Source organism: Taudactylus pleione, unplaced genomic scaffold, assembly GCF_031769625.1.
Source record: "Taudactylus pleione unplaced genomic scaffold, aTauple2 ptg000100l, whole genome shotgun sequence".
Taxonomy (NCBI): Eukaryota; Metazoa; Chordata; class Amphibia; order Anura; family Myobatrachidae; genus Taudactylus; species Taudactylus pleione.
Genome location: NW_028284502.1, coordinates 15,359,207 through 15,373,561, shown reverse-complemented (window position 1 = coordinate 15,373,561; position 14,355 = coordinate 15,359,207). Strand labels below are relative to the sequence as shown.

At 44.0% G+C, this 14,355-nt stretch overlaps 1 protein-coding gene across 2 annotated transcripts in view; it reads right to left on the bottom strand.

The window, feature by feature from the left end:
• Positions 1-5,543: 5,543 nt before the first annotated feature.
• Positions 5,544-14,355, bottom strand: part of KIAA1549L (KIAA1549 like) — a 248,584-nt gene continuing 239,772 nt past the window's right edge. For both annotated transcript variants that reach the window (XM_088470490.1, XM_088470491.1), the window contains 3 exons: positions 13,996-14,057; positions 9,288-9,436; positions 5,544-7,031 (listed from right to left, as the gene is read on the bottom strand). In XM_088470490.1, coding sequence (XP_088326616.1) covers positions 6,750-7,031; positions 9,288-9,436; positions 13,996-14,057 — 493 coding nt within the window. In that variant the 3' untranslated portion in view covers positions 5,544-6,749. The remainder of the gene's footprint in view (positions 7,032-9,287; positions 9,437-13,995; positions 14,058-14,355) is intronic.

The following is a 14,355-nucleotide window of genomic DNA, read 5'->3' as shown; positions in this document are numbered from 1 at the left end:
ACATTTAAAAGCAATGGTCCCGTAACGCAAAAAGGATATTACTTGGTTTAGTCGCAATACTAGCATATAAAGAAATGAATGTTTCTGTAACTATGGCTTAGTAAATGACAATTGGACCGTGTTTGGTGCCGTACTGATCTACTTTGTTCCCACAGCGTTCCGGTGGCATCGGTGAGAAGATCAGAACATGCGGCTATGAAATATGAATGTTAGAGAGAATAACTTCTTGAAATGTTGTATGCCATAGTTAGAGTAGATTTATTATGCAGCAGGAAGGTGAACACAATCAGGCTGTTAGAGGCTGGGTTGTGTCTTTGCACTGACCTATGAATTGCAGCAAATTAGATAAGATCATTACTTTCCTTAAAAAATGTAGCAACCATAAAATGCACCCCGAGAAGCTGTTCCCATTTCTCAGTTTCTTGTCTTTCCACCAAGTACACGAATTGAAACTTTTTCCCATATCCACCTTCTTTTCTGCTTTGGCTCAATTATTTTCTTTTTTTATTATTATTTTTCTTTTATCATTTTATAGATTTTTAGAAAATATTGTTGCTGAAGTAAAAATGACAGAGCATTGGTATCGTCATTGCCAGGATCCAGTTCTTGCGTTGCTACAAACCTGAACAGTGGGTCGAACTGGAAAAGACAGGATACATTTGTTTGGTAACCCCAAATTTAGGGAGAAAATGTAACATAAGACAAAACTGTGATAGTTCCTTCGATAAAAACGCTGGCCCCCCTCCACGCGGCCCAATCTCACCCTGGACCTCGCAGATATTTTTGTACTCAGCCCTATGGGGTTGCGAATAAAAAAGTCTGTGAGTATCTCGTAGCTAATAGGATTGAGCCTAATACTTCCAGGGAGTGAATTTAGAATTCAAATATTTTTTTACTTACTTACATTTTTCTGTCATAGTTCAATTTTAAACTTCCCAAAGTACTGACAAATTTAGTACTCCCAGAATATTGACAGCCATTTTGAACTAATGGTAGCATTCATAAGTCATTGGATGGTGTTAGCTTACACAATATTTTTCTCAGTATATTGGTATAAAACGGCCATATTGAGGACTATGCAACTAGTGCCACACCCAGGGCAAGAGGGTAAAGCGGTGTCACAGTTGCTGCCCAAGCGATATGTGTCTCTAATCGTGTAGTTTGATTGCTCCCAGGTCCAAGCCTGCTCTTCTATGGCATCATGACATCACTTACACTTGGGGTGGGGGCTGCGGGGACAGGCCTATGGACTCGGAAGTTCCCTGGTATGCCACTAGAAAAGAAACACATTCTGAAACAGCATAGAATTCAGAGAGTACCAAGTGGCCTATTTATCCGAGGAAATTTGTGGGACATCCCCCGAAAACAAATGGAAAGTATCCTCTGAATGTATCAGAAATATCTGCTGCTATCTCCCATTTATGATCACAAAAAAGCAGCCCCGATAGGTTTCTATGGGGGCTGCTATTTATGAGATTTACCAAATGGCATTAGCCGTTGTAGCCTATGGTCTACTTACCGCAAAATTTACCAGGAGCAATCACTTTACACATCGCCAGGAGACCCTGTCCGTGGATGTGTTTAGGTATCCGATCATTAGGTCTACAGAAAATAGGTAGACAATGTTTGGGTAGACAATGGAAGTTAGACAGGCAATAGGTCGAAAGGGTCTGAAGGTCAACACACTAAAGATCGACTGGTAAGAAGGGCGACGGGTACTGAAGGTTGACAGTCATAAGGTCGACATACGTAAGGTCGACATAGAAATGGTCGACATTTTTTCCCCCATTTTTTAGGGTTAGGCACTTACTCCAACGGTTAGGCACTTACCCCGACGGTTAGGCACCAGGAGGGACAGTTAGGGTTAGGTACTTACCGGAGGGTTAGGCACTAGAAGGTACGGTTATGGTCAGGCACCTACCCTGACGGTTAGGGTTAGGCACTTACCGGAGGGTTAGGCACTAGAAGGGACGGTTAGGGTCAGGCACCTACCCCGACGGTTATGGTTAGGCACCAGGATGGAGGGTTAGAGTTAGGCACTAGAAGGGACGGTTAGAGTTAGGCACGATGGTTAGGGTTAGGCACCAGGAGGTTAGGGTTAGGCACCAGGAGGGAGGGTTAGGGTTAGGCACCAAGGGGAGGGTTAGGGTGAAGATTAGGGCTAGAAAAAAAATAAAAATGTGTCGAACATTTCTGTGGCGATCTTGTGTGTCGACCTTCAGTTCCTGTAGACCTTCTTACCAGTCGACCTTTAGTATGTCGACCTTCAGACCCTGTCGACCTATTGCTTGTCTAACTCCCATTGTCTACCCAAACATTGTCTACCTATTTACTGTAGACCTAATGATCCACACCCATGTGTTTAATCTCGGCGATCTTTAAATTATTATTTCTGTGATAAGCAGTGATAAGAAATTATAAATATTGGGTCTAAAACCTGATCATTAATAAATATGTCCCATAGTTTATGAATAACATTAAAAAAATTAAAACACAATAATGCATTATCACAGTACAAATGGGACGACATGGTTCTCCTAATGTAGATGAAAATGTCAGGTTGAACAAAATGTGTATTAAAATATGTCGTTTTGATTTTAATAAATGTATTATTAAGATAGTTAATACAAGCAAATAAGCAACAGTAGCATTATCACAGGAGAAAAAACAATAACCACGTTTTTAAATGTTTAAAGGCAGCGAGTACAGAAAACATCCTAATATACTGGGTAGAAATCAGCTTCTATCTATTTGGATAACATTTCAAGGCAATTCAATTATTTATATATACATTGCCCCGAAGTTTCCCCTATTCAAGTTAGTCATCGGATCAATCCATTGTAGCCTATCAGTTTGCATATATCTGTATTTTATGTACAATATATATATTTACAACGATTACAAAAATACATTTCATATATATATGTACATATATATGACTTGTTTACATGACAAAATATGTCTTATTGTTGTAAATACCACAATCCCACAAAAAAAGAGAAAAATACAAAAAAAGCAAAACAAAAAAAAACACATTATAAACATTAAACTCATCCACAGATTCCGTTTGCAGTAACCCATCAATGATTGGGTAGTGTTTCTGTCATCCTAAAGCTTGAAATGTATATTGTATAAAAAACATGGAAAAGGTGGCGACCCAATTTTGTAGACTAGGAAAGTGAAAAATGAGAAACTTATATCTTGCAAGACAAACATGCCAACTTATTGTATTTACAGAATCTATTTCACATTGCCATATAGTAGGACCTGTCACCAGTGATTTATACGTAAAAATAAGCCTCCTGTGAAATTTACAGAATCATTTTTTGCATTTCTCTTCTGCTAAAACTTTTGAAGACATGCCGCCCTCGGCTCCCTCCTGAACATAGGATGCCTGATTCTGATTCGTACACAGCGGCGATATCGGATGCAGTGGAGCAATGTTCTTCATCTGTGCATGTGTCTGAGCAGCACCTGCACGCACAGACATGACAGATTTTGTTCGTCATGAGTGGCAGTTAAACGCACAATAGCAGAAATGTAAGGGGCGTTCCTGGCGGTGACTGGGAGGTAACGAGGGGGTGACTAAACAAACGCACAGAGATGTTGTGTCTTCTGGGTGGGTCGTAGTTGCGTACATAGACGCAGAATTGTTTGCCTAGGAGGTCCTATTTACATGGATAATCTACAACTGCCATAAAGGCGCACCAAACAGTATTTCATAGTCTATGGACGCTGGCAGTGGGCGCCTCAGTCCTTGCACATTCAGACACACAGATGTACACCAGGGCAGGGCTGTATAGCGGCATTTATATAAACTCGCAGACACGACTGTGGCAATAAAAAATTGAACACACACGAATGCAGCTGCATGTGACTCAGAATCAGGCTCGTACTACCTGCCCTACTATGGACCTACATAGTGATTGGCACGTGGATCTCTTAGCCCACAATCGATTTCTGACGGATTGATACTGCTGGTAGTAATAGTGAGAAGAAAGTGAATCGGCTGGTCAGGGGGACAAATTTGGCAAATGCTTCCTGAGTTGCTAATGGGTTTTCATCTAGCGACAGCTGGGTGATGAACCCAAGGAACCCCAGGCAACACGATGGTTTGGTCCCCTTCCCATCTCCATTTGTCAAAGGAAAAAAAAAATGAACAACATACAAACAGGTTAGGGAAATCTATGCTCCACAGGCTCTCTCTGTGCAGGAACCTAGGTTGCCTAATGAATGATCCGGCTATAGGGTCAGCTTCCTGGCAGATGACTAGAACTTCAAGCCTGCCGTGTGTATACAATCAATGAAGATATACTTAATGGACATCAGTATCCTATATGAGTAGTCCAATAGTCAGGACATCCAAGACATTCGACTGGCCCCGGGGCTCAAGTGAGGACTTGACCAATTGTAAGGGAATGGCAACACCCTGCTGACATGTTCTGCCCTGATGTGAAGGTGAGTGCAGTCTTGAAGCAGCGGTGACTACAGACAGGGGTGTAGTTATGTCACTATTCAGCACATCTAAGTTCCTTCTCTCTTACCGTAACAAGTGGGTGGGGCTGGGCTAGTATAGCTCATTACCTATGCTCGCCCCAAGGTCAGTAGGTGCTAGCTCTCTTCTGATGCATGTTAGCACGAGATTACAAACACTGGGCCTGATTCACTACGGATGGCTATTCTGCGTATACGCACGCAACACAGTTGCTAATATCTGCGGGGATATGTAAATGTTTGCATTCGCATTGCAATCACAGCCTGACATAATGATGCCCACTTCCCCTTACTCCATCCGTATACTTGGTCAACATAGAAAAACAAATCGGTGACATCGGACCCATACGCACAGTTAATAAAGCCCAGATCTCACTCAGGAATTGCTTATTTCTGCACACGCTATGAGATTTCAGGCGGCGTCTGGTATCGCAGTGGCTAATTCATGCATGCCCATGCAATGGGGTTAAAACCCAATGGTACTCCTGCATTCGCCCAACCACCCCCCCGTCACCACCCACAAACGGCACCTTCTGCCAATCACTCTGCCATGAGTCTGCGTAGCCTCTGTGATCGCTGTCCCGATCGCAGTAGCTAGTTCGCGCACTGCGATGCATGAGCAGTACACTACAAATCGTCCGATTACGTGCGTATAAGCAACTGCGTTCTTTGCTGTATCAGGCCAACTGTCCAGGTATCAGACTTCACATCCAAGGTACAAGCCTAAAGCTGGCCACACATCTAAAGATTATCTGTCCAACCAGCCAACTAGTTGATTGGTTGGAATGAAAATCTGGTGGTAAGGTATAAAAGTAAATGACTATCAGCAATTTGCTCCCAAACGCCAGAAAATGGACAAAAACTGTTGTTTGAACAAATTGTTTAGATCAAACATTTTTAAAAACTTGTCTTACGACCAATTTCATCTGTTTTCTGGCATTTAGGAGCAAATTGCTGATCATCAGTTACTCCCATACGTTACCAGATTTTCATTCCAACCAATCAACTAGTTGGCTGGTTGGACAGATAATCTTTAGATGTGTGGCCAGCTCAAGCAAAATAGAGGTGTCTATCACTGATCTAAAAGACCGCGATGGGGGGGGGGGGTTAGATTCAGTCTGCCTGTAATGCAACATAGGATGAACATTTTACATTTCTGTGGCAGCTCCTCTCTAAAGATCCCCAGTTGCTGAATGGTATAATGGTGATCTATACAGACCGGGATATCAGATTAACCTGCACAAAATGTATCCAGATTAAATAATAGCTGGTTTACATGACCAAAGGGTTTCTTCCTTAAAGAAATGTACCTGCCGTATTTACATCTTAAATGAAGACACACAGCTTTTTACATAATAGGGGTTTATCTGCAAGCATTCCTAGGCTGGAAAGCAAACCTTCATTAGTGCTCTCTTCCAGTTAAACCAAGAATTTTCTTTAGCTCCGTTTCGGACTTAGTATTATTTCTTGCTGAAGAATAGAGGCCTCAGACAGACAGACAGAAGCTTTTTGTATGGCTGACTGGAGATCGTGTTCTAAGCCAAATTTACACAAGGTTCTCAATTTACCAGCTTTGGCGGAGCGCCATTCAGAGAAACCTTTCAACGTTGAGAGAAATAGGTGCTTCGTCAATGAAACTTTTCACCAGGTGGACCATGAAATAGTATAGCATTGCAAGTTTCTTATATTACGGATAACCTGCAATGTTTGAATTACAGCACTTTTCGCTTAATTTACTCGAAGTTCAGATAATTGTGGTTCTTTATCTGCTGCAGAACTACAAGTCCCAACGTGTCCATAAATTGTAGTTTCTTAGCAGTGGAGGAGCCACAGGTTACCTAACTACGATTTACTGTTTTGCCCACCTAAGAAAACACATTGACAGGCTCAGCTAGTGTTAACATAAAAGGTGATGTTATTTGTTTTAAGCAACTTGGATAATCTGCGCTAATTTATACCGGCTGGAAATGAGATCAATTGAATATAAATAATACTGTTAGTTTTTCCAACACAAAAAGAAAAAAAAAGAACTTATCAGCCTGGTGCTGCCTTCAATAGAAAACTAATGTTATATTTGTATTATATAAATAAAAACAAAATTATTAATAACAGGGTCTTCATTTGTCTTTTACCAATTGGAATAAAAATAGCATAAAATCCCCACGTGAGTCCTGATTTTTTTTGTGTGTAGGCACTGTTGCTGGACGTGGTACGCTTCAGCACGTGTGATCAATTTCACCATATTCACCATATTCTCAGACCTGGAACTCAAACATGTCTGTCTGTTTTTTGGCCAGTTTAGCAACTTCCTCTCTTATGGCTTTTACCAACGCAGCTGTGGATAGGTTGGTGATTGAGGCATCTGGGGTGTCCGTATCGGTCAGACTTTGTTGAGAAGCTCCAATGGATGGACCGGCAGCATGGTCTAGGCTTGAATGTATATTAACTGGCTGACCAAACTGCCTGGGAAGTCGGGAAGGAGAGACCTGCGGGTATCTTGACCTTGGATAAGCCTCAATGTATCCGGGGAGCGGAACCTGTGCGGTCACAAGTAAAGGAACAATTTTCATATGGCAATTAAATTAAGAATGCTCAGATTTTTAATTGAGGATGGTCTTTGGGGGGATGTATTTTATATATACCTTTTTATTCTGGATAAGGCTACTGACCTTATAATAATGACGACACTGGGGAGACTTGCTGTGGTCCTAGGGCCTGATTCAGAGGCGCATGCTATTTGCGTGCGCTCGCTCTGAATCAGGACGTCCCTTTTTTTTTAAATTCCGGCCTCCAGGTCGCTCGCACAGCTGTGGGTGACCACCCACAGCTTGTGCGAGCAGCCTGGTGATGGTCGCGATTGTGGTAGGGTCTCAGCACTCGCAATGCCAAGTGGACTTCCTGCTCTAATAGAGCCGGAAGTCCACTGCTGACATCACAAGTGATGTCAGTAGGGCCGCCCACAAACAGCAGGCGTTCCTTCGGGAACGCCTCCGTTTGTACAGCCCCCCCTCTCCGCCTACAAAAAGGGGCGAGCTGTCGATCAACATCGACAGCTGCCCCGTTTTGTTGCGAGCCCCGGAGCGAGTGATTCCTCACTCGCTATGGGGCTTGCGCACGCACGTTGCGCATTGGCCCAGCATCGGCCCGCTTGCGAGCGCAATAATCGGCATCAATTGAATAGCGCCTCACGATCGGGAGATCGGGCGTGCTAAAAGAAATTAATCCCGACCCAAGTGCCCAGGCATGTGGTTACAGCTATGGAGGGAGTCAATGCAGCATTTTATGCTCTATATAAAAAATTATTTAAATAAACACTTTGGGGCTAATGCAGAGTTGAACGCAAGTTATCCGCAATTGCTCCGGCCTGACACGCGCAGAACCAAATGAGTATATCCGACCTGCATGCAGAGTTCTGGGCAGCTCTGTGGCTGGACCGCACATATCTGTATGCTTGGTTTAATAGCTGTTCTCATTATCAATGCACTCTTACACCAGCCCTATCCCTGCTGCAAAAGATCCATTGGAAAAGAGGCACAATTATATGTATGCACAACTCTGCATAGACCGCAATTTCCATCAACATACCAACTCAGGATGCCGGTGGCAGCATCCGGAACTGCTGGCATCCGTATGGTAAGTAATAGGCTTAGGGGGAGGGTTAGGGTTGGGGTTAGGCTCTAGGGGAGGGTTAGGGTTAGGCACTGGGGGGGAGGTTAGGTCTAGGCTGCAGGGGGAAGGCTAGGTTTGGGCTGCAGGGAGGGGGGTTTAGGTTTAGGCAGTGGGGAGGAAAGGTTAGGTTTATGGGTAAGGGTAGGGTTAGGATACTAACCCTGTTGGTATGCCGGCGTTGGGATTCTGACCGCTGGGATCCTGAGCACTGGCATCCCGTACCCAACCCACTCTGAATCCTGCCTACGTGAGAAGGCCCCGTTGCAGCCCAGTTACGCCCCTTCAGTTGGAAGTGGAGATGTACTGGGGTTTGTGTACGACTCTACAATGCCCGTACTGTCATACATTTGGTTCCCGAGCATGACCAGAGAGAAAAAACACAAGATACTCTTCACCAATAGACTTGTTCAACTCTGTATTGCATGATAAATTAACCACTTAATGGAATACCCTCCAGCTAAGAAAATAGGGAGAGTCGCTTCCCATGTCCCATTATATGCCCTTGGGATGAAGACTGCTTGTGAAGGCAGCAACTGTGCTGGTGATTTCAGCTATTAGTATGAGTTATTCTGGCAAGCTGTAATAACCAGCACAATGATTTTAGTTATAGACAATCATTTCTAGTGGACTTACCATTAAAGATAAAGTATTACCATGTATACATGGTTTACACATAAGTAATGTGGATTAGATTTAGTAGCGCCGAGCGTCTTTTCATTCAAATTTTCCCCTTAAAATGGTATGCAGCAGCAGCATGCCTATATTCTATGGGCGACTGAGGTTATATCTGCATGAGAAATGCTATGTTACAGTGTCGGCGGCTGTGACACTATAACGTAGCGCTTCACATGCAGATATACCTGCAGTCGCCCATAGAATATAGACATGCCGCATATCATTTTAATCAGCAGAAGCTGCTTGTGTGTCTTATGCATATAAATAAATCACATTTGAAGGGAAAAAGCTGCAGAAAAGACGCTCGGCGCCACTGAGTTGCACAGCGCTCACGCATTATGTGTAACGCAACCTGTAGCACACGGAGGTAAGATGCATGTGGACACATCTGTAAATACAACTAACTATAGGCAATGCAATCTGTTGGTTTACAGCGCTGACAGACTTACCGAGTCTGCCCACTGTCCTGGTAATTCATTGTCTCCTGGGTATGACATCCAGGCCTGGTTCCGATACGAAGCTGGCGGTTGCGGAATGTAATAGCCAGAATACCCTGCTCGGTTCCCAGGTATGGCAAATACAGCTGGCACTGTGTTACCTAACAAGGGAAAACAGTCAGACAGGAAAACAGAAACTTGTTATATTCATCTTATATTATCATTATAGACATTGATTTTATTGTCAATGCTTCTAGTTTTCTAAAATAGACAATAGTGTTATCAACACAGGGTGTGACTTTCCAAACAATAATGACCTAGGACCAAATTATAGAGAGAGTCACAAGGTAGGGAAACCGACCAGACCCATAGTGCGGCTAAATCTATTGTGCTGGGCAGGTTCCATCACAGCAATCTCACATGTGGGATCTTGGTGGACAAGTTAGACAGCTGGCTGCAGTAGGTAAGCATAGGCAGAGGCTGGAGATTCAGTCCACATGTATTGTATGGAGGAGAGAACCCAAGAAAGGTGGAAGCATTCGTGATAACCAAGATGGACCTCTCTGCTGCAGACGGGTACTACAGATATGACACATGGGGGAGATGTATCAATACTTCTAAAAAAAGAAAAGTGCTTCTAGCTATCATATTTCAAGGTAAATACTACACAATGATAGCTAGAAGCCATACCTCCCAAACGTTCCGATTTCACAGGGACAGGCACGCTTTTCAGGCACTGTTCCGCTGTCCCACCTACAGGCTGCTATGAACCGTGGGCGGTGGTGGGGGGACGACACACTCAGCACCACTGTTGGTGAATGGATGCCACACGCATGCGCATGGCATCCATTTAGTTCTTGGAGGAAGCAGGGGGCAGCATGACGAAAAAAGGACACCCCAAAACGTCACCACGCATCCTGCCTCCTGATTTTCCAATGTTGGGAGGTATAAGAAGCTGATAAAATCTCCATCTGTCCTCCTTTAGATGGTTTGATACATCTCCCCTATAGTAATATTTCAGATTCATCAAGACTCCAACAGCTCTGATTACCAATGCTAGTCTCATCCTGCTTGCTGCCAAGTGTACCTTGAAAACAGTTTGATTCACTAGTGAATTATATACAAGATTCAGCATGACAGATACTTTCTCTAATTGATTAGTCTTTTGATGCTACTGTAACAGTTCATTATGGCTTTGTTTATATGCAAACACTGGGGTAGCATATAGGTCACCAAGGAGTTGCCTTCTATACAGTAGCTTACTATTATCATCTGCTGAATACAGCAAGATAGCTAATGAGGACTTGTCTCCTGTGGAAAGAGTAATAGAGCAGTCGTCGCATTAGTCTCTGGGGGGATATGAGCACAGTGCAGACCTAAAGCACAAGTAATAAGCATGCCTTAGAGGTCTGCCTATCTCTGCATAATACAAGTGTCACATAGACCCAACACTTGAGAATATACTGAGTCAACAGTATGTACTGTATGTATGCACTGTATATATGTATGTGTATGCATGTACTGTATGTATGTGTATGCATGCACATTACATGGAGCTGATGCCGAGATGGATGTCCATCCGTTTGCTTAGTGTAAATACACAAATCAGTACTGCGCATCCCCATGAAAAAAAACAAGTCTATGTGCATATCTATCACTTATGCGTCATTATGGGGGATAAATGGCAAAAATAAAGATAGAGTGCCACGCTTGAAATTTGTATGCAGCAGCTCAGTAATAAATGTTATATTAAAAAGCACTACAGCCTTGCAGCTGTGGACTGAGGGCCTGATTCAGACCCGCTTGCGAGCGCTTGAGCACTCGCGAGCAGGTTGATGGTGTGCTCTGCGCACGTGCAGCGGCCGCACTGCGCGTGCGCAAGCCCCGGAGCGAGAGAGAAATTCTCTTGCTCCGTGGCTCACTACAAAAGGGGCGGCAGTCGATGTTGATTGACAGCTCGCCCCGTTTTGTAGGAGTGGTGGGGGTGTGGCTTCACAAACGGAGGCGTTTCCAAGCGAACGTCTACTGTTTGTGGGCGGCCCCACTGACATCACCAGTGATGTCAGTGGGAGAGCTTCGGCTCTATTACAGCCAGAAGCTCTCTGGGGCTTGCGGCCACGAGACCCTACCACAAGGGTCTCGTCGCAAGCCCCGATGGTCGTGATGGTCTTGACCATCGCGACTATCATCCTGGCCGCTCGCAATAACTGTGGGTGGTCACCCACAGCTATGCAAGCGGCCAGGAGGCCGCACAAAAAAAAAAACGCCCTGATTCAGAGCGAGCGCTCTTTCAGAGTGTCCGTCTCTGAATCAGGCCCTGAGGGTTAAAAAAAAAAAAAGTTTAAAAAAAAAAAAAAAAAATTACAAAATATATAGTTTTTTTTTAAAACGGGGGTGGGGGAAGGGAAGTCAAGTAAAAATAATTGAAGTAACAAAAGGTAGAAATAAGGATGGGGAAGGGTTAAGGCTGGGGATAAGAATAGAAAGAGTGAAAAGCCAGAGAATTAAAAACAATGGGTCATATGACCACAATGGTTATAGCCTCTTAGGGACTGGTTGGGGGGCCAATTGCCAGTATGGTCCGGTATTGTGGAAGTGCTGTCCCTAACTTACCCTATACTGGGCTAGGACAGCTTTTTTCCTCTGCAGGGCGATGTCTTGCAAGGAAGCAGTAATGCTTTCGCTGAGGTGGGAACTGATGACATCAGATGCCGGGAGTGTTGTGGTATCTGGGTCTAGTTGCCTTGCCTTCTGCCCTTGTGTGGCCCCTTCTTCTACATCCAACGCGTTTCAAATCAATAGATTCTTTCTCATCAGCATTTGGTGGCTTTAGTCTAGCGCTCAGTCCACAGCTGCAAGGCTGTAGTACTTTGTCATTATGGGGGAGGCAAAGCCAGTGCAAAGGCAAAGGGAGTACAGTAAGGGCATGTATGCTTACAGTATCACGGCACACTGAGGCAGACCTGCACTGAGATGCAAGTACTGTATCACTTATACCCCTTCACACTGCCAGCAATCCGGCTTATTATACAGTGTGAAAGGACCCAGTTGATGTAACTCGGGTTGAGTGACCCGGCATTTCAACCTGGGTAACAAGCAGGGTTGCACACGGGTTCAACCCGGCTCACGATGCAGTGTGAACGGGTAACCCGGGTCGATGCGACCCGGGATCCATACACAGCATAGGAAGAGCTGGCGCTTGGAAATGATCTGATCTCCAAGTGCCGGCTTAGCATGTGATAGCGGTGACGTAATCGGCCTGGCAGTAAGCTGGGTTGGGTCACCAGTCTGAAAGGGGTCTCACCTGGGTCACTCAGGATGGAGCCATGTACAAAATCCCAGGTGCGATCCTGGATTGCAATGTGTATTACTGGTTTCTGAGGGCTGGTGCACACTGATTATGGCGGCCACCAGTATTAGCTAGCCCCTTCTGGTTGGTTAATTGTGGCCCCGATAGCCAACGCCATGCTTTGATAGCGTTATCCATTGTAGTCTATGGGATGCATTTCACTTCTCCGGTAATCTCCACCAGCACATGCGCAGTCTGATGACCACGTACCATGACCAGGGTCCGATCCACATAGCACGGCCAGAGTCCAGCACATACAGTATGCAAAATATCAAAGCCCCTGTCCCTGCATGTGATTATTGATACATTCTAGAGATACTTACTTTATTTATTGCTGCGATGAGTAATTATGATTATCGGGACCAATTCCAGATTAATGGTAAATATGCCCCTTTGTGGGCTGCATATTTGAGAATATTTTTTTTACTTTCATTCGTACATGAGAAGCCTGGTTATTTCTTTTTGTTTAAAACAGAGAATGTGTTTTTTCACCATCAAAACAAATGTTAAAAAAAAGTTTACTCAAATGATCTGGTTGGGTGTAAGTGTATCCGGTTGTAAGTACACCTGACGTAAACCTGGCATATAATACTGGTGCAGAGCCACCATATGGGCGTAAGTATGTTGTTTTTATGTGCGGCTTTTAAAAGCATATTTTTGGGTGGAGCCAAGCATGAGCCCCTAGATGATAGATAGATAGATAGATAGATAGATAGATAGATAGATAGATAGATAGATAGATATGGGTTGAATGATGTATCATGACATGGTTACCCTGAAGATAGGATCAAGAGATTAATTGTTTTCTTTTAAGTCTTGAACTTTCCGATGGCAAAACTTGTCTGAAAGACTTTACCCAATGCCTTCAAACTGTCCCGAGTTCACCGCTGCTCTCCATAGTAAAGTAGTGGTGTACAGACACACCCCTGTAACTGTTCTGCTTGGCCATGGATAGGTGTTTGGTGAGGAAGGGATGTGGGTAAGGGGAAGCCCTAGTGCAGCCACGTCATGATAAGCAACGACACAGCAGCTGTGACTAGACCGTTCCCTCCATTTCGATTTGTGGATCAGAAATGTTGATAGATAAGCCTTACCTGAACTCCAACACTTGTACAGACTCCCAACTAACTTCTACTGTTTTAATTCATAGATAAAGCTTTTAAAACTATGCATGTAACGTGACCTTTCTTATTGGTTGAAATACTCAACACCAGCCCTGTGGACAATGAACTGTATGTTGATGGCCCTGGTCTATCTCCATCAAGCTGACACCAGGTGCCATCTGATCACTGTGACACTTCCCAGGCTGGGAAAAGGGGGCACCACATACATGGGCAGCTCTGAAAACTGCTGGAAACCCCACATGCTCACCTGGTCCCTGCTCATTCCCGCTGGGCTCCGGTATCCTGTTTTTATTCATGTCGGATGTGGACCTGTATAGGGTAAAACATTACCTGTTATTGGTAACTAGAGCAATATAATGCTGATGTACATAGCTTCCAGACATTCACAATTAACACATTACCCAAAATGTTTGGATTCACTTAATTAAACTGAAGATGCAGCAGAAATACACCTAAATGAGATGTCACATATACAATGCATCACTAAATGGCTGCATTATACAACTGCAATCTCATTTAACATACCGGCAACAGCTCATATGTTGTTGGAGAGGGCATGACTTTGATGGAAGAGAGTGGTGTTATCTGGTGGGAATGGGTGTGGTTT